General features: G+C 40.8%; 1 protein-coding gene across 2 annotated transcripts in view; it reads right to left on the bottom strand.

Moving 5' to 3' along the window:
- Nucleotides 1-3,552: 3,552 nt before the first annotated feature.
- capn5b (calpain 5b) overlaps nt 3,553-25,705 on the bottom strand; it is a 57,280-nt gene continuing 35,127 nt past the window's right edge. Inside the window, exons 6-14 of one of the 2 annotated variants that reach the window (XM_072374915.1) lie at nt 24,920-25,113; nt 22,687-22,764; nt 20,203-20,398; nt 19,993-20,115; nt 19,694-19,890; nt 18,968-19,089; nt 18,804-18,854; nt 16,701-16,837; nt 3,553-11,592 (exon numbers count right to left, since the gene is read on the bottom strand). In XM_072374915.1, coding sequence (XP_072231016.1) covers nt 11,410-11,592; nt 16,701-16,837; nt 18,804-18,854; nt 18,968-19,089; nt 19,694-19,890; nt 19,993-20,115; nt 20,203-20,398; nt 22,687-22,764; nt 24,920-25,113 — 1,281 coding nt within the window. In that variant the 3' untranslated portion in view covers nt 3,553-11,409. The remainder of the gene's footprint in view (nt 11,593-16,700; nt 16,838-18,803; nt 18,855-18,967; nt 19,090-19,693; nt 19,891-19,992; nt 20,116-20,202; nt 20,399-22,686; nt 22,765-24,919; nt 25,114-25,705) is intronic. The other variant, XM_072374916.1, reaches the window with a different exon arrangement.

Raw genomic sequence — 25,705 nt, 5'->3', positions numbered from 1 at the left:
ACTTTGGCTTAGCACAAAATGTCTCCGCACTAAAGCATTGTTTTGGCTAAAGCTACTTCACATTTTTCTGAGCTCAGCAGTCATTAAACTGCCAACGTTACTTAGGAAAAGTCAATTGATTTTGTGGGAAAATTGCAAGGCATTTTCAGAAAACAGTCATCCTTGATAAGTGCTTGTTGTTGCTCTATAATGTTCATTCTTTTAATGAAACTAAAACTCAAAGATGTGTCTGAGGTCCTGCAAAGTCTACACTTAAAAAAAATAATTGGCAGACAGGCTTGGTGAATGAAATCTTTACCTAGGTCTGACTTAACACAACGAATACACTTTACAAACAACTATGGTTACTTTAAGGGTACATAATGGCTACTTAAGTGCTGGCACAGGACAAAATGAGCAATAAGAGGCTTTAGCCTAAAGCTTCAGCAGAGCAACAGCACGGCGGGCGGCTGCAGGCTCATAAGCCCTCAGCTCTGGCCCACCTGCTGCACTTACCTCACAACACACGTCGTTAGGTTTCCTCTCCTTCCTCCTAGTTCCTATGTTGTCTGGTGTGTGTTGTCTTGTGTTAAGTCTCCGAGTTGACAGAAATGGTTGAGTGGGACTGCTGAGAGATGAAGTGATTTGGGCTGTCTGTCCACTTCTTCCTGTTCAGCCCTGTCCGTGCTCGCGGCCCCAGGCTCCTGCAGCTGGTTTGGTGCTGTGGCCCAGTTACAGTCTGAGTCAGTGACAAGGCTCTCTAGACTCTCTTGCTGAGTCTCATTCATGGCTGCTGATCCTGATTAGCTGGGAGGTGGAGCCTGTTGGTGGCAGATCCAGAGACCAGCTGGGAGGTGGGGAGAGGGGTGACCAAGGTCATGATTTTTTAGTACTTTCCTTTCATTTTCATTATTTTCACAGTTTGGTCAAGTATAAACTTTAAGCAGCTCAATTTCCTGGAAAATATTTTGAAATAAACTGTTTTGTAACATCAATATGGCTTGTTGGATAATGAGGAAGAATACGTCAAATCTCTGTTTATCTGGTAACACCATTTCACTATGAAGCATTTCAGACCTGGCATCATCATATTGTGTGATATTTGTGATGATCCAATCACAAATGGACAGCTCAAAGCATGTGCATCCACAAATGGTGTTAAAATGCATCTCAAAATGCATCTTGAGTGACTCCTTGTGATCACATCTCAGTTACCTGCTCTATTAGCTGTCATCTGAGCAACAAACAGGAAATAAAAATCTCCACCCAGAGACGATGGTTATGATCTTTGCTAACTCGTGCTTTCCTCCTCAGGCTGTGTGCGTTGACATTCAAAGGGCGTGTTTTATGGGATGCTTCTTACACATAAAATATGACGATCCCCTGACATCTTGTTAATAAAATGAGCATGTTGTGTGAATGTAGAGGAGTGAACAGTTATGCAAATTATTCCAGCAAGGTAACCATGTACCGCCAATTAATAAGTAAGAGAAAGACTGCAAAAAAGTGCTCATGCAAATTAGAAAGTTGCCTACCATTTATGCTATAACAGCCACACAGGAAGCTCTTTGTGTGTGAAAACTGAAAACTGTGTTATTTCTACAATAATCGAGTGCTTTCAATTTGGTTAGGTCAGGCGTCAAAATAGATGGGATACCATCAGAGAGAAAAAAAAATCAGTTGTGCAATTTACACTACATTTAATTTGGAACTGAAAGTTATCTGCTTTGGAGAAGGTCATGTGTTCCGCATACCGTATTTTGCGGACCATAAGGCACACTTAAAATCTTTTAATTTTCTCAAAAATCGACAGTGTGCCTTAAAATGTGGTGCGCCTAATGTATGAATTAATTCTGGTTGTGCTTTCTGACCTAGAACCGATTTTATGTGGTACATGGCGCTCAAAAATCTGTCAAAATGTTTTAGGACGGCCTTTGTAAGCTACGAAGCTGCACTGCTTGATGGATTGAGCATTATGGCCACCGTAGGCACGAGCCTAGCAGAGTAATACGATCTGTGCTTCAACATTAAGGTGTGTGCATTCATTCATTTTCTATACCCGCTGCCCCAGAAATGGCTCCTGTTAAGAGACATGCTTACAAAGCGGATTTCAAACTCAACGCTATCAGTCACGCAGTACAACAAGAGAGTTCAATAAAGTTGGACTTATCTGAGTTTTGTTTAATTTAATGCGCCTTATAACCCGGTGCGCTTTATGTATGAAAATAGACCCGTTAGCAGTCAACCATTGATATTGTGGTTTTCACCCAGTGCTCTTTATAGCCCGAAAAATACGGTATATTACCATGGTGATGAGGGCAGGGTAGAACACTACTCAGTTTTGAGAAGATATGAGTGTAGTTCAGCTCTAAATATCAGGGACAAGAACAGACAGTACAGATTCTGAGCTTTTGCACAGAGCAGAGCTGCCTTATTCACTGTTACAGCAGAAATGAGCATAAAAGACAAACAGGTTATTTTGTGTGAATAATAGGATGCTTTTTTTTTTTAAGAGCAAGAAAACATTCTAGTGGAATGGCTATGACCTGTGAATGTGATCTGATCTGAGGGCATCCTCAATCCTTCCTGAGTGCATTCACACTTGTATTTAGCTCTGTGTACTTGTGGTCAGATCTCCCAGGACACATATTAGCACAAAGCCTGAACAGCTAAAGGCTCCCCACTGTGTTGTATTTTAAGAACGAAAACCTATGAGCTAGTAGGTTTGCCTAAACTTGACTGAAACTGAAGGTGACGAGGTTAAGGAGGGAAAATCAAACCACAATTAAATCTATACAAACATAGTCTACTCATCTTGAAATAAAGACAATAAACAGATTGCAGAATCCACTAACAATCATCTATTAGTTTAGTTATCTGAATTAAATATTGATGGAGCAATGATTTATGGTTTCATTGCCACCACGTCAATCTGAGTCAGCAGTTACTATAACCAGGATAAGATTTTCTTGTGCACAAATGTGAGGGGTTAAAACAACATCAAACACTGTGAGGGGAAGTTCTTCTGCTTTCTTACTCACAATTTTTCAACAAATCTGCATTGCATAGTTCTGAATAGGTCCATATTTTCCCTGCATGCAGGTTTGTCAACGCAAAAACCCCCTGCATGGCCTCATATTCAATGCCCCACTGGCATTGACACCAACAAAATGAACGAGGAAATACAAGTTATTTTACAACTCCCTGGAAATGACTTTAAGGCATGTATATTGCTGGCACAACTGAGGCCAGTGGCTACTGTTAGCATACATCCTCCTCTCTTTCTTATAATATAAACTATATTCCAATACAAATTAATTCACAATAAATTTCTTCTCACTAACAAATGTAGAATACTGACTGAAATGGAATTAATTCTAAAGACTATATGGTCACCAGCTGTCTAGAACCAGATTGTCCTCCAGTTGTTAGCTGCACTATCTGCACAGATTTTGTAAAGACACAAAAAATGTCAGGTATTGGTTTACATTTGACATAACATGCAAATATCTTCATACCATTGATCTACTTAATTCTAATGCTCACTCACATACAATGATGACAAAACCAGAAAAAAGTTTTCCTGTTTTATTTCAAAGTCATGCCACAAGTTGACATTAATTACAAAAGAAAATGAACAATTTCCGATTGTAGCTATAAAATAACCACAGTGTAACCGAGAACGAAAATGAACGAACACGCATTGAAAAGAAAAAGTAAAGCTCACACTGAAAATAACACACTGACAAGCACACAGTACAGAGCATACGGCACGGCTCTCTGATACCTAGTTATCAGTAAACATACCAGTTGGGAACGCAAGGTAAACTGGATATATAAAATCAACAAGCTTATAAAATACTGATAAAAGATACTTGTTATAAAGACAGTAGCATCTTCTAGAAGAGTCACCATGCAGTAGGTATTCCTGTCTGCAGTTGATAAACATTGGCAGAAAAATACAAGAAGAATCACAAGCTCATTCTTTAAATGGACAAGACTTGATCTCAGATAAAAAGGTCAGAGTTTGAATTGGATACAGTCTATGTTATGCAATCTTTGAAAAATATAACACCTGGTGTACTTTCTCTGGGACTCCATTCTATTTAAACACATGCAGCGGCAGGCAAGTTGACGAGGCTTTAAAATCAGCACGCAAGCAGTCGTTCTTTAGAGAAGTTATCAACGAAAACCGATACTCTTAAAAATCTTACATATTATCAGTCCATGTTACTCCTGCTTCCATCATATAATGTGTGAATCGTCAGAGCTTTAAACCTTTCACTGAACTTGCAACTGCCAGAATTTAGAAGTTACAGGTGTCTTCAACTTGTAGAAGAAGTCTTATATAATATGTATAATGTACAGTATTTCAGTCTTTTCACTCAGTCCTCTCTGCTCCAGAATGAAGGCCATAGTGGGACCACACATGGATCATTTTCCCTGCATGGGTCTTGGTCTGTTTATCTTTCCTCTTTTCAGCTTGTGTCTGAGTAGACTGTCCCGATTTAGTTATCCTACGTCATTTGTTAAAGTATGTTCCCAAGAGTTGTCACCTTGAATTTCATATTCTTCTCTCCATTTCAATTTCAACATCTAACGCATGTCCTTCTCTGTCCTGCACTGAGTTCTCTGTTGAAGGCTTTTCTTCCTTTTGAGTTTTTCCTTATAAATATCAAGGGTCAAAGAAATGAAGGCGTTATAACCTTCACAGCTTGGAAAGCACCTGAAAGGTCATTTGTAATTTCTGATATTGCACTTTACAGTTGTTAAGCTACCTTCTGTACAGACATCCAAATGACAATAAAGCAGTTAACAAGCTCTAAGAAACCTTCTTCTTACTATGGGCAGGTTTTGTGTGCGATGACCTAAAGAGGTTACAGTAGATGTACGCAGCACAAATTAAAGGTGACAGGAGGACATCTTTGACAGAAAAACAAAGACTGTGGGCTTGTGTGAAAGTTTTTGCTCATTTACCAACTAATTTCAGCAAAAATTTGAGTTAAAATTGTTTCTCACTGATAGTGCTTCTTTTTTCAACTACTACTATTCAAACGAGTTTGTATAAAAACTTGGTTCGTCGAGTTAGCTTATTAGAACGAGAATGTTTAGCATATTTGATCAAACTATGTGCAACAACACTGGCTTTTTCCTATATTACCACAACACTTAACTAACCCTAAAATAAAACAGTTTGTTTTTGCTAACTTCCTCAGGTTGTCTTCCCTTTCCTCAGTGAACAGTGAGAAAGGATAAGATCACAATATCAAGAAAAACACAGGGGGAAAATTTGGCCAAACTCACCCCACTGTAGATTCTACAATCACTGCCATTCAGGACAAACCAACATAATGGCAGCTCATAGTGGCATGCTCCACCAGCTTGCTGTCTGGTGAATTGAACTGAACTGGATAATTTGCTTTATTGCTGGGAATTACAGCAGATACCATAACCAACACCACTTTCACATTAGAACACTAAACATGAAGCTGCAGGTAACAGCCAGCTTTATAGCACCCCGACACTAACACTTTATATGCTAACTAATCCATACAGAAACAAAGAGAAAGAACTGTTTCTTAACTAGAAAGAAATATGTCAAGTGAACACCTTGGGAGGACTAGTTATTAGGCAATTAATGTCATAGGTAGAACTTATCACACTGTCAAGCAGTGATATTATCTCGGCTGAGGAAAATCGAATTCCTTCACTCACAGCAATCAGTTACTTATTCCATGTTATCAGAAACATAACATACCAACATGCAAAAATGTCAACCAATTAAGCTCATTTTCAGCTTACCTGAAGCTAATAAAACAGGATTTAGGCTAGATAGACAGATAGGATAAGACAGCGGCATTGATCTTCTCATCTCACTCTCAGGAAGTGAATCAACTTATTTCCAGAAATGTACTTTTCTGATAACGTGTAACAGAAGACAAGTTATCTATTTCTTAAGAACCTCTAAGAAAAGGGAAGAAACCTGTAGCATAAGATAACTGTTGCAGTCACTAATTCAGTGGAAGAAATTACCAAAATTCTTGCCCTTTATACTTCACACAAGCCATAATGGAAGTAGAAAAATGTGATTAATTCAGTTTATGCCTTTAAATGTTGTTGCTGAACACTTAGGAAGTGGGAAGAACTGCTTCCCCTTGAAATCCCTGTCCAAGACATAAATAACCATCAAAACATAAATCCTGCAACAACCGATCAGTCAAGTTGGTGCTACTTTTATATACATACTGTAAACTGCATGTTACAGGGTACAAAGTATCTAAAAACTGTATACTGCTTTAATGCATGCAAGTGTGCAACATAAGCCTTTTTATCAAACACAGTATGTTTATCAAAGTAGCAACGGGAAATTATGCTTGAGGACCCTGGGAGAAACCATAATATATCTTTCGCGATTCATAATGATGCGAGCAGATTTAAAAGCATTTTTGCTACATGCACTGCCATTTTTGGATTCATACAAAGTAGATCACTGTTGTGACAAGTTCAGCTTCATTTGAATAGTATTGAGTTATTCAAACGTGCTTTGGCACATGCAAAAACATATATACAGGGGATGGATAAGCTTTCTAGCAACTATAAAAAATAATTTTTTAAAAACAACAACCAAGGTCCAGACACCCCAACCAAGCTTGGTTTGTTTGGTAGCTGGAGTGTATGTGTATACGTGTGTTTCTCTCTGTGTGTGTGCGTTTGTGTGGTGGTTAACAGTGAAAGCCATAACACTTTTGGCAAAGGTTCACAATGTGCAACAACTACAAAGACTAACATAGCAACACAGTAAAACACATGATGATAAAACCAAAAACAAAAGGACATAGTGGAAAGCAAAACATTTGTCTTACATTTACATCTTTCCAACTCACACTTCATCAGCCACAATGCACCTCATCACATTAGGCCACTGGTCTTTTTTGGCACTGCAGTGACAAACGGAATGCCTCAAAATGTTTAACACTGAGCTTTTTTTTGGCTGCTTACCACAGCAATTACTGTGGTATTTTGAGTGACACAGTTAAGCCCAGATACTTATATTTGTTAAACCTGTCAGGTTATTAGATATTATATTTCTGTGTCACATCCACACAAATCAAAACAGATGGGAGGGATGGAATGACAAGGTGCCGACAAAAGCGTAATGGAACACCTCACAGCTCAGTATTGGCATCATTTAAAGATAAACTGACATAAGGAAAGCTTACATTGTCAAACACAAAATAATATGGCACTTTCATGAACAAATAAGTTCTCTTTTTCAGAGTTATCAAAACCTGCATCCTACTCTCAGGTACCTGCTCCCATCTGCAATCTTTACACAACATTTATACGTGTGTTTTTCTTGACTCTTTTTTTTTTAAAATAACTGACATTTAATTAATATAGGCTGATGGCGTTAACAGAATTTTTACTGAAACGAGATTTAGAGTCTGCAGCAACAGTAATGGCTTTGAAACTGCACAGTTTAATGCTAATGTTGACAAGCAAAAATATACTTCCTGGCCGACAGGTTTATTAATTAACTATTAACTAATCTAACTAGTGATTGAAATTAGAGCTGGCTTTTGTGAGCGTACCATGGTGCAGTTATCAGTCTAAAAGTTTACTCCTTTTTTAACAATAAGGATGACATCCTGTTGGTAATTTGTCTGTGACAGTCCAACCATCTTTTTTGGATGAATGCACAGAAACAGAAAACTGTAAGTTGTAATTTTACCGTAATATGCCCATAAGAACCCACAATGGTTGGTGACATGGTTTCAGTACATTTATTACTAATATTAACTATTAATTCCCACATACCCAGTCTATAACTGATAAGCTTGTAGTTTGAGCCTACATAATAAAAATACATCTGTTGAATACTTGTTTAATTTATGGGCTGGTAAGAAGGCATTGTTGGAATACAAAGGAGCAATGCAAAGAATGGTGCACTTTGTGGCAATAAATGGTAGATTTGTCAGTTAAGAGGGAAAAGTATTAACAATTTGGGCCACATGTGGTTTGTTTGTGACTACCACCTGCTGCCAATATGATGTGCCATATTTTTTGTCACAACAATTCAAACTAGTCAGAAAAAAAACAAACAAACAGATAACGTTAATCTGATCTGCAAGAATCCACAGTGCCTCCGTGAGGACAATCACACAACAAGTAAGGGAAGTTTCTAGGACTGACGAGGTCACCCATGGGTATAAATGGTAAATGGACTGTACTTGTATAGCGCTTTTCTAGTCTAGCTGACCACTCAAAGCACTTTTAACACTACATGCCACATTCACCCATTCACTCACACAGCACGATACAGCTACATGCTTCCTACTTCATTCACACACACTCACACACCGATAGAAGCATCGGTAGGCAACGTGGGGTTCAGTGTCTTGCCCAAAGAAGGTTCGACAAGTGACCTGGGGAAGTCGGAGTCGACCTTCCATTTGGTGGGCGACTGCTCTTCCTTCTGAGCTACAGCCGCCCCCAAAGGGGGCATAGATGCGTAGATGTACAGATGTGTATGTATAGATGATCACAATGACAGGTCATCTATGTCCCAACACCATAGACCCTAAGTCAAACTAATAAATAAGCATAATCCAAATTTTAGGCCAAGGCTCTACAACATTGTTTCTGCTTTGGTGTGACGTCACTGGCCTGTACGCCTTTCCAGGGAGGGGCAGAGGCAGAGTTGAGGCACAGCAGAGAGGGAGCAGAACAAACCTGTGAGTTCACTTATTTCTCAAGGTTACTGGGTTCTGATCAGTAGATATATTTGGAAACTAAATTCTAAGCTGTGTAACTTGAACCACTACAACAATCCATGTGGCAACATATACCTTTGGCACTACTTTCGTCTCACAATAAACCCTTTATCCATTGCTGAGTTTTTTGCAACTGATTTGTAGCATGCTAACAGTACTGAGTAGGAGACATTAACAATGTTCCAGAAAATTTGTTAATAAATAGTTAGGGATTCAGTGGTTTTAAAAGGTACTTTATAATAAATAAAAACCAACACGATGTCTAATATTTTATCACTTGGCACTGCATTTTTAAACCTGCGGGCTAAGCTGTCACAGTTGCAGCCTTCGTAATACTGACATTCCCGCCAGTGAAAACAATAATAACATTTAGAAAAAAAAAAAAATAATAAAAAAAGCACATAGAAGACAAATAGCACCTATATAGTAGCCAAAAACAGCTGCTGATGTTCACAAATACTAGAGGCATAATGAATGCATCGCGGTAATGCAAGACCTAACTGTTTCAAACCGAATGATATGATGAGACTGATGTGAGGTGCATTAGTGTCGACATGCGCACTCTTCAAAACTAGCATTTCCAAGATGTTTGAGATAGAAAGAATATATATATATATATATATATATATATATATATATATATATATATATATATATATATTTATAGTAAAAGTTGAACAGTACAATACAAGGCAATGAACATATTGAAAAACAACCCATGCAAGACACATTTATAAATATGCTGCCAATTAAATGTCACATGTGACAGTTCAAGTAATGGAAAAAGCTGTTAAAAAAAAAAAATAAATACTGTCTTACATTCAAAGGAAATCTCTTTATAACAGTAATATTTTTTTAATCTTGTGTTAAGACACACACAAAAAAACTATTCATAACCAAAAGTTTATGACACTTGGGTTCCACCTTTGAATTAAAAAAATAACAGAATTATGTTTTCTGTTTGGACCTCTCAGTGCTAAAAAGTGAGATCAAGTGGCCACGTCAGCTAAGCAACAAATATCATGGTTAATAAGAGATAGATTAAATACAGTAGTACCACTTGTGGTTCAATATGCAAAAACATCTTAAATCAGCAGTTAATCCATGCTGTTTTCCTGCTGTGGAGGCAAAGCCAGGACCAAGGCGATGGCACAGGTTTGTTTGGCAGGACGCCTCCTCTGCCAGTCCTCCTCTTTCTGCAGTCCTTGAAGGTCTTTTTATGCCTCAAAACAAAGTAAAGTGCAAGGTGTGATTTCCCCTAAAGGACACCTTACTGTTCGGTTCTCACCTTTCCCCACACTTTTATCTCTTCCAGGTACAACATGGATTAACAGATGCATTCACTCAAGCATTCCCATTTACTCCCATTCAGAACGATGCTAAAACTAGCAAGACATACACACAGCACAATCACACCATCACATACTCCCATGTCTGTTCTGTGCCAACAGCAGAAGCTGTCTTTCAGGATCACGTGGCGTGAGTCTTTTGGGTCGGGCCAGAAGACTCTCGTCAGAGGAAGCGTCAGGCAGTGGTGTTGCCGTTAAGAGATGATGTGGCACAGGGGGTGGTGATTTTATAGCTAGGCTTGAGCTTGGCCAGGCCAGGACAGTCTGAGAGGGACTAAGAGAGTGGAGGGCCTGGCTCGTCTTTGGTCCCATAAAGCACTTGATTTTTGTCAGGGTGAATCTGTGCATTTTGCTGGACGGGTAGGGTGTGCACATTGGAAAAACAAAGAAGGAAGGGTAGCACTATCAGAAGCACCGGCTGCTAAGCTACGACTGAAGAGATATGCAGCACAGGCAGAGAGTTTTTTTTTTCTTTTTCAAACCATGCAGTTTAGAGATCGTCCATAGCAACCGGCGGCAAGCATCTCAGGAAGTTTCAAATGGTAGAAGTGAAGGAAGGCGAGAGGCAGGATTTCACACATGAGCACACATGACACAACACAGAAAAGCGCTCACAAGTGGGAGAAAAAAGCTGCTATTGGCTTTCACTTTTAAAGTCAAGAGAAAAAAGTGTCAGACAATGATGCATGCTCTCCAAAGCACTGTGAAACTGCTGAAGACTTGAGGTGTCTGGGAGAGCCGACTGGAAGGGAGGATTATCCAGAGATATACAGTAAGAGAGGAAACAATAGGAGGCAGAGCATGACAGAACTGAGACAAAAAGCAGGCGGTAGTGCAGACTTAAAGCAACAAAAAAAGAGGCTGTGCTAACACTTAGAACAGCTGATAAAATCTAAAATAACCCTTGTCTCCTCAAGGTAGAGAGACTGACTCAGCCTTAAGGCAATGCATAGCCCTTGGAAACACTGGCACATGCATGGAGAGTGCAGAATGTCTGCATATGTATAGTATGTGCTAAATGTAGGTGAATGTGTTTGAATTTAACAAAATGCAGAAAGACAAACGAAAGATTTTGTAGAACAGAGTCAGAGCAACAAGCAGGTGCTCATGGAGATTCTGGCTAAAAACCAAGCAGTATATAGATATATAGAGGCCTTAAAAACAGGTAAAACAATGAGACACAAAGAGCGCAAGTGGCAGCAAAAAGACAGTGAGCTCCTGCTATGGCTGAGATATGAATGGTAAAGATGAGCAGCAGTCACGGTTCAAACGGCACCTCGATTATTTCAATTGTATCAAGGATTGCGTCAGATGTTGGTGAGCATGGTGGAGGTGATGAGGCGCACAGTGAGCGTGCCTGGGAGGTCGTTGTCTTGGCGGCTGCCCTTGTCGCGGAGGTGAAGCGTGTGCTGTTCCTGCCGCTCGTTGGGATCGCTGAACAAGATCACCTGACCCAGGAAGGTGTCCACTATTATGTTCTTGTTGTAGATCTGTGCACCGCTCGTGGGAGGAAGGCACAAATCCGACAGAGAGGCAGGAAAGCAGGAAGAGAGAGGAGAAAAAAGACAAAAGGAAATAAGTGAAAGAGAAACCAAAGGAGGAAATACAGTCGGGACAGATAATTCTAGTTTGTGGAAATTGGGACAGAAGCAAAACACTGAGGATAAATGTAACTGTTGACATGCAGAAGTTTCTGAGTCAAGCTGTCAAGCTGTCAAGCTGTCAAGCTTTCTTTCTTTCTTTCTTTCTTTCTTTCTTTCTTTCTTTCTTTCTTTCTTTCTTTCTTTCTTTCTTTCTTTCTTTCTTTCTTTCTTTCTTTCTTTCTTTCTTTCTTTCTTTCTTTCTTTCTTTCTTTCTTTCTTTCTTTCTTTCTTTCTTTCTTTCTTTCTTTCTTTCAACAGGTAAATATAATGTATTGTATAATCATCAAAGATGTGATGTGCAACATAAACATCAGCTTCAGACCTCCAGATTAGGCTTTCCACCAGCAGCCACAGCTCAGATTAGGAGCACCACTTTATCACAAGAAATTAATGTATTTGATTATGTACTCTCATTTTAGAGAAATGACCAAACTCCTGGTTTACTTTAAAGCAAAATGTCACAGACTGAAGAAGCTTAGGTGAAAGATAAATAAATCCCTTAATATCAATTTCTTCCTTTAAATAAAACAGCAGTTTGATATTTCTGTAGGCTAAAACTATCTGTTTATTACCAAAACATCTATCAGTAAAGCTCTTAAGATAGCGTAATTAATAATACCGTATAATATTATTAATAATAATAATATTTATATTATATAAATTTCACAGCTCTGATTGAGTAAATGCAACATCATATTACCACTGATAATTCCCCTAACACATATGGCCTGATATGCAGGCTGTAATTGATTGGTTATAGATGTTCTGCAAATTTCCTTGGCAACTTCAGTTTAATGTGGCATAATGTCACAGCAAGAGAAAATGATGGGGAAAAAAACAGAAAAGTAAGGTAACAAACATGAAACATGTTTTGTATGAAGATAAGTGTTGGGGCAAAGGAAGCCTCTGCAGTCATTCACCAACCCGAACCATTCCAACAGCTGGCTTCACTGGTCTTTAGTCCTAAATGTTTACTGCATCCATAAAATTCCTACATGTAAAACATGTATAGAGAGGGTGATTTAAGTCTGTGTTTCATGATCATGCTGATTGAGAGTTACAAATGTAACTACGGTTCTATGAATTCTGGATGACCGCCAGAGGCGGTGCTTTAGCACTGGATGACTCATGCCAACAAGGTCACGAGGAATGCTTGCCGCATTAAGGCATGGAAGCTGTTGATAGAACAGCCGTTGCCACAGCGGGTAGAGCAGCCACATTGACGCGATAATCGTGAGCAAAGGTACATGAGGATTCCCAGGTCGCTGCAGTACAGATGTCCTGCAGAGAGACCCCCTTCAAGGCTGCCCATGATGTGGATACACTCCGAGTAGAGTGGCACCGCACGTTACTAGGCACAGTTAGGCCCTGCAAACTATAAGCATGTAAAATCACATTGACAATCCACTTGGAGGTTGACCTCCTACAACCCCCATAGCAAACAAACAGTTTGTCAGATTTACGAAAATTGGCTTTAGCACCCACATACCTTGAGTGCCTGAACAGGGCAAAGCTGCTCTGACAGCTCTATTGCTTGCTGTGATGAGCTTGGTGGACTGAATGCTGCCAACTCAATTGCTTGGTTTGCATGTGAGGGAGGTACTCTCTTTGGTAGGAAGGAGGGATTGGGTAACACCTGACCCATCCAGATACCAACGCATACACATCTGGCTCACTGATAGGGCATGGAGTTCACCCATTCGCTTTGCCGATGTGATTGCCAGCAGAAATGCGGTCTTTGCAGACAGCCACCTGAGTTCTGCCTCTCTTATGGGTTCGTATGGGGGCTGACACACTGACCTCAAAACCAATGTCAAGTCCCATGATGGTACCACTGTGACCCTTGACGGCCTACGCCTCTGTGCGCCCCTTGAGAACTGACTAACCAGATAGTGTGATCCCACTGTCTGGTTATTCACTCTGGCATGTCCTGCCGAAATGGCCACCGCATATACCTTTACGGTTGTAAATGACTGCAGGAAACGCAGAATGATGGCCACTGAGCAGTTCTCAGGCACCTCACCCTGTGTCTGGCACCACTGGGAGAAAATACCTAGTGGAAGGAGCCCTGGAACTTAACACCGTGTGGATCATTGACTGGTCACAGGATACTAGGAGTGGGTTCTGGCTCCCAATGGCCAGACTCAAAGCTGAAGACGATCCGGATTCGGATGCCATACGTGTCCCCCCATCTGAGAGAGAAGGTCTGGTCTCCTTGGGAGGCGCCATGGTTCCCCCGGAGTAATTTTAGCAGCACTGGAAATCATGGCCGCCCTGGCCAGTTGGGGGCTGTAGTAGTAGTCTGTGGCCCTTCTGTCGCACTCTTACCAGTGTCACACGAATGAACGGAATTGGAAGAAAGGCATATAGAAGGCGGGGTGGCCAAGCATGCGCCAAGGCATCCTGTCTCATTGAGCTGGTCCCCCTTAACAGTGAGTACCAAAGAGGACAATGTGTGGATGTATCTGAGTCAAAAACGTTTACTTTTGCTCTGCCATTTTTGTCCGAAATCATCTCCACCACCTCTGGGTGGAGTCTCCAGTCGCTCTGTGGCAGCCCTTGACAGGAGAGAACGTCCGCTACCTTGTTCTGTACACTTAGGAGGTGTATGGCCCTGAGGCTCAGGAAGTGGAGAAATGCCCATGTAAGGAGCTGCTTTGACACCTGCAGCCCCTGCTTGGACCTGGTGCCACCCTGATGATTTAGGTGGTACACTGCTGAGGTGCTGTCTGTGCGGACGAGAACATGCCGCCCCTTCAGTACTGGGAGAAAATGTTGCAGTGCGAGATATATTGCCCTGACCTCAAGCACATTTATATGTTCCCACCTGTGCTGTGCGCTCCATCTGCCCTTGATGGTCCCATGCTGCCAAACGGCACCCCAATCTAACAGAGAGGCATCTGTCTCCACAACCTCTTGGCGGGCAGGGATTACTCCTCGGGGAACCCATCTGGCTATATACCCCCTTCTCCTCCAAGGACTCAGGGCTTGACAGCAAAGACTGGATACCCTGATGTTCCTGCCCCTGTGCCACTTGGGATCCAAGTGAAGTGTGTGGACCCAGATTTGAAGGGGCAATAAGGAAAGAAGACCCAGGGGGATCTCCATGGATTCTGCCATCAGCATACCCAGCAGCTTGAAAAAGAGACCATACCTCAACACTCTGCCTGGAAGCAACCTATGAGTTGCAAAATATTCTCCACTCTTTTCTAAGAAAGGAAGGCTCTCATTGACAGTAAGTTGAGAGTCATGCCCAGGTAATCTACCTTTTGACTGGGTGTAAGACTGCTCTTGGAGTAATTGACAATGCTCATCACAGTAATTGACTGTGATGCTCAACCGGTTTACATGTCCAAGGAGCCAAGCAGTGTCTCTAACTGCCTGCTCTGTAGTTGGGGAAAGAATTAGCCAATCGTCCAGATATGGCAAGATCGTCAAGCCTCTGGCTTGTATGGGAGCAAGGGCCGTTGTCACACACCTCGTAAATATGCATGGGGCAAGTGAGAGACCTAACGGCATCACCTTGAATTGGTGAGCCCGGCCCTGAAAGGCGAATCTCAAGAACTGCCTGTGGCATGGAGCAATAGGCACATGAAAATAGGCATTCTCTTTGAGATCTATTGATACAAACCAGCCCCCCTGTGCCACTGACTGGAGAACATCTGCCATCCGCAACATTCGGAATGGCCGGACCTTCAAAAACCTGTTCAGCCCCCACAGGTCCAGGATCGGACGGAACCCGCCATCCTTCTTCGGAATCAAAAAATACACTGAATAAAACCCATTGAGCCATGTATGCCACTCGATATGCTCGATGGCATCTTTGTCTAAGAGAGTTTCCAGCTCCTTGCTGAGGGCGAGGGATTTTGCGGAATCTTTGACCAACGGACATTCTGATCCCGCAGAAAGTTGGTGGCTGGCGTTGGAACTGCAGTGTGTATCCCTTGGATATCGTGGATACCACCCAAGGGTCCGTGGTCTCCCTTTCCCAGTAGCTGATGTGCTGCTGAGAGAAGCGCCCGACACCGGCCCTTTGAGCTGGCCCCCTTCAGGAGGGGAGCCATACAAAAGTCACAGACATGCGAGCTCAACATGTCATTAAGTGGGACAGTCTCCAGAAAGCACGTAAGAGTAATATAGCTAATATTATGCTGCACAATTAACTCATAAACAGTGTGAGACAGTCACAGTGCAAACACTATGTCGCCCACACAAAAATAAAGTTCAAACGCGTCCACACTCCACACTGCCTGACAATTTAAAGTAAGATGTCTAATGGCGTGCTTACTACCGCTACAACTTACAGAAAACAGAGAGTTAAGCAACATAGAGTGTAATATAACCTGCGGCGAAAACACCGCCGTTTAACCCAAATACAAGCCAGATGAGCCGCCGGTTCTTACTAACAATTAAAGCAATTTAGCTGACTTACCTGTCTGTAGTAATTCAGTACTAATCATAATGTCAAGGTCACCACTGTTCGCCCCAAAGAAACAGACACACTTGAAAAAAAATAAGCAGCTTGCCACAGACTCTGGTGGAAGAATAGCCGAAGCCCCAACCTTCAGGTTACGAGACTACCAGCAGCGAGCCCACTGACCTGCTATCAGATTTTTCCTCAAATGCGAGATGATAGAAGGAACAGATTGCGTGAAGACATGAGGTTCTTATACCTCATCACATGGTCACAGGTGACTTTGTTGGTATAATAACTTGACCTGCACATATGTGAGATGGAGATATCCAGTGCGAAAGCACCGCCTCTGGCGGTCAGGAGGAATGGAATAGAACTACATATTTAAAAAAGATGCACGTGTCTCTAAAACAACACAATAAAAATCTCAATGTTTGGACTGACGTAAGGCACTGGTAGCGCCGTTATGAAGGTGTACAGCAGTGAAACCAGGTGTTTGTGTGCTGTCCCACCGTGGGATTGCTGCAGAGGGAGAGCTCACCTCGATATGGATGCCTTCCTTGGGCTTTTTGCGGTAAAACAGGCCTTTGATGTCAAAGTTTGGGCACCGTGTGTCTTTTTGAACTGGTGAACGAACCCTCTCTCCTTCACAGGTGATTATCACGTAGGGATCTACAGCTGCGAGGAAAAAAAACTCACATCAATATATAATATAGATAAACAGTCCTCAGCTTGAAATCTGACTATTTTCTTGATAACGTGATAACTCATATGGTCTACAAAATGTCTGAAAATTGAGGGACAGTGCCTGTAATGTCTTCCACAGGCCAAAATGGTGTCTTTTTACCAATGTTTTGTTTTTACAGTTTGATAAATAAGCTGAAACCAAGACACCATCACAAGTGGCAAAGAAGAACAAGTCTCAAACGAGAAGAGGTTGGAAACTGGTCATGTTTTGGCACTTTTGCTGAAAGATTATCAAAGCAGTTGCAGATTAATTTTCAAGTGTTTGAGTTAACTAAATCTTACCAAAAATGTTCAAGAAATTGAAGAAACTAAAGATCTAATTAATACTGTAAAATAACAGGTTGCATTAGACTGTATTCTCCATAAATTACAGCTGTACATGGTCACTTTTTTAAACCTAATTTTGGATCAGTTACCTAAAGCAGCTTCAATAAAATTCTGCCTCCACAGTCTGCATCAGTAATAATCTAATTATTAAAGATACTGACTAATAACAACAAGCAGCAGAGGTAGATTGGGAACAGAAATTTCTGAAACTTGTACCTAAAGAGGAACTTTTAGTTGATAATATGTACTTCTATTTTTGCCATTATTTTTAGTAACAAACTAACACTTCTGCCATCACTGCTTCTCCCTCTATAAAGAAACAACAATGTTAAAGTGCTTTGAGCAGGATGTGAACATTTCTGACTCTGCTGCCATCCTGTGGACACTGAAGTAGTCCTGGAAAAAAAATCTGAGTGCAGTGCACAGATTGCACTAGAATTCATAATAGTAGCCGGCTTTTTTTTTTTTTTTTCAAAGTTACAACATCATAACAAAGTGCAACACTAACCGAGTTTTATAGTACAGTGGCTTTGAATGTGGTTTACTTTGAAAGTACTGCAGTAGTTAGTAATCCTTTAAAATCTCATCTGTTTAACAGAGAATTGTATATTTTGAAAAGAGCAAACTCTAATGACTTTAATACAGTGTGGGGTATGACTGCATATCTATGCATAACGTGGCTCCACCCACAGTTCTGCCTGCCAGTTGTGCAGTTCTACAAAGTCTCCTCCAATACTGGAAAAATAGCTCTGCTACACTCATATTTCAAAATCCAAACAGCAGTAACATAACGATCGGAGCTGCTAATTATTACTCAGTGAGCACAAGACTCATGGGCTTTACATGACGGCACCTGTTTGTTTTATTTTCAGCGAGGCTCAGAGAGAACAAAGTTGAAAACAGTGGAATAAAACAGGACAAAGAAGTCTCTGTCTATGAACAGGCGATTCTGTCAACCCATCACTTTATTTTTCTAACCTGTAATCTCTGTCCTACTCTCATTAGCAATTCCTCCACTCAAGCTCTCAAGGGATGGCCCTGGTGGGACAGAGATAACACATTAGAAAAATAAACTTAAATGAATGCTCTTACTCGCAGTGTCTCCTGTCTATAAATGAAGTGTAATAATCTTTTTAATTTGCTCCATAGCATAACTGAGCATAACTTTTTGGTCAAGTCCAGTTAACTGGCTACAGATAGGTGTTCTCTCTGGTATTTTGATGGGACACTGCAATGTCTGCAAATAAACTGAATCCACTTCTACTGTAGTTTTAACATCTTCTGTAAAACTACACAATCAGATTTCATGATATCACAATCACGCACAAAACATCAGGTCGCCCACGTTAGCAAAAAGAGCAAAAACGCACCAAGTTCTCCACCTGGTTTGTGCTCATTTCTCCTTTTAATCTGTTAACCTCTCATTTAATTGGTTCCTCAAAGCATATGCAAATCAGCTGTACAGCATAATAGCATAATAGGTCCCCTATAAGCACAGACAATAGTACACTGCAGTCTATAACTAAATGACTAAACTAAGTATCTACTTCAGCAGGTGGTGCTGTGGTACCTTGTGCTTTTCCCAGGAGTCTTTTCTTTTGGGGATTGCGACAGTGCAGCTCTGTGGGTTTTTGCAGGAGTTTACAGTTCATTACAACAAAGGAATTACATGATCATTTACATGAAGATATAAAGTAGAAGACTCTTTGTCAACTGAGAGTGGAGTACTCCTACCTCCATTGGAGTCCTGTCCCTGCAAACCCTCTGCATTCAGTACGTGGACCTGAGTGACCAGCTGAGGGTAGCCACACATTCCTGTCCAACATGTCTGAGGAGGCTCGTCCAGAGTCAGCTCTCTGTGAAAGAAAGAGTGCAAATTTAAACAAATATATACTCTAAGACATGTCATCTTGGGGGAGAGTTTAATTAATGCATAAGTTTCTGATTATGTGTGAACATCGTTTTTTCTTAAATCGTCTCAGTACTTATTATTATCATCTTAAGCAGCAGGGAATGCTCAAAAATCTGCATAAAGAACATATAGCTACAGGTTTCTTAAAACCTGAATAAGAGCTTATCCAAATTTCTAAAAGAAAAACAGGATGTGTACAAGTGCAACAGAAAGCCAGAAAACATAATTCATCATTTCATGTGGTAGATATTGCTTTAAAATTTAAGTGTTTATGAAAGACAAAGCTGACGTAGGTTGTTGGGCTAAACACTCAAATATTTTTAATGACAGCAGATTCTCTGAATGTGTTGTAACTGGTTCAAATTCAACCTGCAAACTTACATACTATATTTTAAATGTCATATGAAACAGCCCACTTTTGAAGCCAACGTGAAATTGTATTCTGAGGGATTTTGTCATGACACGCATCAGTGGTGCAGTGGTGGAGTTCTGGCATTCAGCAGATGTAAAATGCTACACTTTCAGCAATAAGATTTTTACATATTTACTTGCAGTCTGAAGGCACATCAGTGAAGACACGAAGCAGAAAGTCGCCCTGCTGTCCGGGGTCAAAGGTTGTGGGAATGATCACGTAACGACCTTCTTTCAGCTCCTTCCTGAGGAAGATGCAGCGCGAGTTGATGTAGATGGAACCTGCTACTTTCTGCTGGGCTGTGTGCATACGGTACTTTCTGTTCAGCTCCACCTTCAGGATAAGAGAACGTAACCACAGAAATTTGTCATCCTGAGAAAAGTGACCTGTGCGCTTTTATGCTTCATCCTGTTTTTGTAGTATTTGTGTTTCTACCCGGTGAATATCAAAGCCTATAGCCAGGTTTTCTCCTTTGCCCTCTTTGGGTGTGGCTCTCTTCTCTTTTTGCTGTAAACAGATCAGCACCTCATCTTCCACCTTCTTCACATCAAACACGTACTGAAAAAACAAAAACAAAAGATGAAGGTAAGACACCCTGGCTCTGGTTTATTACCTCTCATTTATAACAGGAGCATGTGGACCAACCTGAGGGTTCTGCAGGAAGGTGGCCTTGTGATTGATGCAGCCTCCGGATCGGTTACGAAGGGGATCCTGGCGGTGGATCCAGGAGCCTCTCATCACCTCCTCCTCCCAGGTCTTGTGGATGCTCAGGTAGGAGGTGTTGATGAGACGACAAAGGATCAGGTCAGTGAAATACTGACAGAAGTCATCAAACGTCATCCTGGAGGAGAGCAGGTAAAGACGAGAAGAAAGAGCGGAGAGAGTGGATACCAACTAGAGGGAAAGAAGATCTTGAACAGGTGCAAAAATAGAGGAAATGAGACCAGGATCAGAGCAAACAGTTACGTGTTAAACGGAGACAAGAATATACTATGCTGCTGAGCAGTTAGATTAAAATGACAATAACAGGGTTTGTACAGGGGGTGCAATGGTACTTGGTAAATTATTGAACCGTTCGGTCCGCTATGCACGGGACAATACACTCTTATGGACTGAGGGTTTTTTGGTTTTGCAATTCATTTTGCGCTGATACTTTACAGGCCACTGTGTGTGCCTGTCCAGGCTGCTGAAAAACCCTTCCCGCAAGAAGCGAGTTAATGTCGAATCACTGTTGTGCCTCCACCCACGCACCCCCTGTCAGTCACACTGTTGTAACTGGAGGCGGGTTCAAAGTGTAGCTCGCACACGGAAGCAGAAAAAGGAAAACAAAGAGGCATGGCAAGCACTAGCGGAAGAGTTGAGAACCTTCAGGAGCACCGGGACATTTCCTGGTGGCCTGGCCACCGAACTGGCCCGCTCTGCGATTGCTGATGGTCGGCAGGCCATTTAGTGGGGGCTGGTCTCTGGTCTAGACGGCTGGGCTAACAGAGTCTAACATTTAGTTAGACTAATTTACATTGCAGAGTGCATTGAGAGGGCAGTGGCTGTGTGCTGCGACTAATGGTGCATTCAAGTTGTAAACGAATGTCGTAATTTCTGAGCTCCGAGTCAGAATTTTAATTGAACCATTTGAAAGTTGTGTTTAGTAACTGATAACTTGAAAAAAAGTGTTATACTATTCAGTACACCAGTGATAGTGGTATGTTTACAGTTTTTGCTGACAAGCAAAAGAAAGAGAATTTTGGGTGAAAAATTTTGAAGAAACCCAAAAACTGAGGTACGGACCGTACTCTGGGTTACCTGTACCGTTGCACCCCTAGTTTGTACTGTGTTAAAAACATAATTTTCATCATCTGAGTATTCAGTGTTAATGTGGAAAGACCATATAAATGAACAGCCTGACATTTTGGGAAAAATGTTTTTCCTTTTGAAGACTGATACTACTCATCAGCCATTTTCTTCTGCAGGAGTACTGATTTCCTTTGAAGTAGTCTGGCCATAACAGCTGGAACAACTAAACTAAAGAGATCTGTGGTAAAATTGTATGACTAGATGTGGAGCTGTTTGCCTTTATGTTGGCTAAATTTAGAACCTGTTGGCTCCAGCTACATGCTTAGACATGTCAGTGGTATAGATTTTTCCATTTAATTCATGGCAGAGTAAAGAATAAGCCACCATTTCTCAAAATGTCAATATCAGAAAAATTGTGGAATACATAACCTCCTTTTGAAAGCACAAACTCTGCTCTGACATAATATTTCTGGTCTACCTCCAGTTCAAACAAACTCCACCAGTAATAACCATTTTATCTAATAAAAGGTGGGTTTTATATGTCTATATAATTTCTTCAACAACATAGTTTTGCTCCATCCTTAATATGGCTTGTGAACTGTCAGCAGGGTGAAAAGCCTCTGAGCTGTTGATTTCAGGCATGGTGCCACCAGGTCTGTTGATGTAGAGCTGTGATACATGTATTCAAACTGGCTGTTTGAATTTGAAAAATTTCATCATCTGCTTCGTGCAGCATCCTGCACAGATTGCTTCAAAAGTAGATTGTCTGCTACATGGAAGCTTCTGAAACGTGCAGTAGTGCCTCTGTTTAGTTGTGACTCACCACAATCAATTCGGATGGCACGATTAGACAGAAATCAGACTGAAATAAGTCTGTAAAGAGGAGATCACTTTGAGTATCAGCAGTACCCAGACTGGTTTTCCATTTCTGTTTAAACTCAAACTTTATAAAGTGTGCCAAATTTTTGGGAAACAGGGTTGTAAGTCTGTCCAGCTGATAACAGTCCTTGGAAATCACAATTATCAGGAGGTTCCAGACTCATCTAAACTTGTGCATTTGTGCTGTGATACTAGTCACTAGCCCACTAATCTATTATACTTTCTTCACATTAGCCTTTATTTAAAGCTAAGCTAACCTGCTGCTGGCTGCAGATTCACATGAATGGATCTGAAACCATCAAAAATCTTATCAAGAAGAAAAAGAAGCACAAAATGTCAAACTGTTCCTAAAGCATCGTCTCCTCAGAATGTTGCACGGGCACCAGCGTAGGTTACCACAGATATCAAATCATGTTCAACAGTATTAACAGGTTGAAACAGAACATTTATGACTCTCACCAGAACTCGCCATCATCCTGCACAGTGACACCCAGCTTTTCTCGCTCACTCTTGCTCACCTTGTTCCATTCCTCCGAACTGCAGTGAACAAAAACACAGCAGCAAATAGGCTATTATTATATTACTTTCTTCAACAACCCTTTTCTAGTATTTGTTTTCTTAATCCTATGACAAAGACATTCGACATTACAAGCATTTCAGTTGGCACAATTCCTCTCTTAATTTGGTGTGCCTCATCTGTGAAATATTAACAAGAAGGGTGAGATCCATTTGCTGTGGATTGCAGGGGCTCTGGTTTATTCAGCAAATCACCTTTAAGACTTTAATTTAAAAACCCATTAGTTACCGCATATGATATGGTTTAATATCCGTGTTCTGACTGTATGACCCATGAATAAAAAGATATTACTGAAAACCTGAAGAGGAATATTTAGCAAGAGCAAAACATTTATAACATCCTTTATATATTTGTCTGAACTTTCCAGTTGAGTTAAAAAAAATCTGAGGTCAAATTCCAACAGAAAAGTATTAGAATAAATGTTCCCTATTTAAATAAAGGTCAATCTACCATTAAATGTTATTGTAACACTTGTTACAGCTTTGTTTATGTCAGAAACAGTTGTAATTTGTTGTATTAAGCAAAACATTTGATGAAGGGTTCTGAAGTTGTAATATTATCTATATACGTCTACAGCCATAACACTATGACAACTGAAAGGTAAAGTGAGCAACACTTCTCATCTTCATCCAATGAAAATCCTGGAACTTGTGGATTTCACTTTGACACCTACCTAAACATTTCTGCAGTTCAAATCCCCCCACAGCCATGGCAGCACCACTCCCTTAACGAGCAGCTAAGCCTTACAAAAACAGCTTAGGAAGGGCTAAAAAAAAACAGAGACTGAGGTGTTCCCCTGATCTCTAAACTCTCCAGGTACCAATCTGATGGGATCTGATAGCATTTGTGGAAAGCAAGCCCAATACACGAAGACCCTCCCCACAATGCACAGGACTCAAATGATCCTTTACTAAGGTCCTGGTACAAGACATTCCAGGAGAGTGGTTTGAGGAGAGAGATCTCCAGTTATTTCTGATTATGACAGGGTATTGACAATGTTACAAAAATAGCACGAGGTTATAAGAAAAGAAGTACTGTGTGCTGGGGGAGGCCTCCTTCTATCTGGTTAGTTTAACCTTAGATGCTGATGAAGGCCTTCTATCTTTGCTAGTTCTATCTTCTGTATGAACCTTGATTTACTAAACAAAGAAGTCTTATATGATGTTATGATATTAACTACACCATACTCATCTAACAAAGATAGTGATAGGACGGAACGACAGCAGTGTCTCATAACCTTGTGTGGCTTATGTTTTTGTAGTAGAAAGCTAGCAGAAGTATCATTTTAGAACTCAGACAGCCCTGTGTCAGCTTTGTGATCTTACATTGGGATGTTTAAGCATCAATGGCAAAAACTAGCTAACTGCTCTTAGCTTAAAGTTTTTGTTTTCGTACATCATAGCTAAAAATCAAGCTCAGCTCTGTGTTCAGTGCTCAGAAGAGGCACAGCTGCTTGCTGGATGTTTTATCTCTGTGTTTGTGTCTGTTTATGATTCACTGATGAACGTACACATCTCAGCAGTCTGTCAGCCTTCATTTACAGAAACAGATTTTATCAAACCACGACTAAATTATTCAGTGACAGTGAGTGAATGGCTGGGAAAGTCCAAAGATGACATCTTTTTAATGATATCTGTCTCTTTCACCCACATCAATAATTCAGATGAATTACCATCCAGCTTTACCACTTTTCACTTAATTGTGAGTTTGCAAGCTAACAATTCACAGACACAGATGTAGAAGGAACATCCTTATCTCAGTTTAATCCATTTTCATTGTTGACTTGACATTATGATTTCATTTTGACGATGTTGTGTTCATCATATTTGGGATGGCTTTAGTCTTGTCATTTATCACATCACAAGTCTTTTAGAAGTGTTTTACTTTGACATTTTAGAAATTAAATGAGTGGGAGTCTCTAAAGCGCTGTACAACAAGGTCACACATTATAGGAGAAATTCAATGTTTGTGTTGCTTTAAAGATGGTCACATATCACATTCTGTGATATAAAAAATGACGGACTGGTAGAGCTCCATGAGCCTTCAAGAGACAAGATCAAAGCTTAAGAGTTGTGGTAGTTCATCCGTGCCTCCAGGTGGCAGCATTGTGATTACCTATCACTCCAGGGGCCGCTCCACTCCTTCTCTCCCCATGGGTTCCTCATGCGGATCATGTGCAGCTTCTCTGACTTGAAGAACGCCAGCAGTCCGTGACCCAGACGCACCTTCCGGACATCTGTCACAGCGTAGGCGTGACCTTTGACTAAACCGCAGTCCAGCCGGGCCTCCATGTCTTCAACCGTGGTTGCCTGGAAAACAACAAGGCAGGGAGGTTTAAAGTGTAAAAATAAGATTCTTATCTCCTCTGGAGAAGCAGAAATCTCACATGCAGGATAATCAATACTGACATAAGCATCTAACAAACAACAGCACCTCAACAACAGCCTCACAAAACTGTAAACATGACTATAGACCCTTGTTTTCTGTGATGGCACCGAGAGACACTAAAAACATCAATAGATTTGTGTCTTTGCGTCTATAGACTGTCATCTGTGTATTGCCTGTTCAGATCTGTAATGTCATAAGTAATGTTTTTCTTACCTGTACTAGGACTATGAATTTTAATTGTCAGTTTCTGTCTATGTAGGTATTTACTGATCTACATCAATATGTCTGAAAGTTTAGATCCAAAACAGTCAAACTAGGCTCATGACATCAATATTAAAGCTTGGAAAATGATACAGGATGCACTGACAAGCGATTACAGACCTCTATAATCTGGATTAAAAGTGAGGATTCAACCTGGGCCTGTAAGTGAGTGATTGGTATCTACTGCAAAGGGGTGATCAGGAATCCTGGGATTCACAGCTGAATCCTCTGGAAGGTTTCACTGGCCTATTA

This window comes from Leuresthes tenuis, unplaced genomic scaffold (assembly GCF_036924035.1).
Source record: "Leuresthes tenuis unplaced genomic scaffold, fLeuTen1.0.hap1 SCAF_21, whole genome shotgun sequence".
Classification (NCBI taxonomy): Eukaryota; Metazoa; Chordata; class Actinopteri; order Atheriniformes; family Atherinopsidae; genus Leuresthes; species Leuresthes tenuis.
The sequence above is the reverse complement of the archived record's forward strand: the minus strand, read 5'-3'. Positions and strand labels throughout refer to the sequence as shown.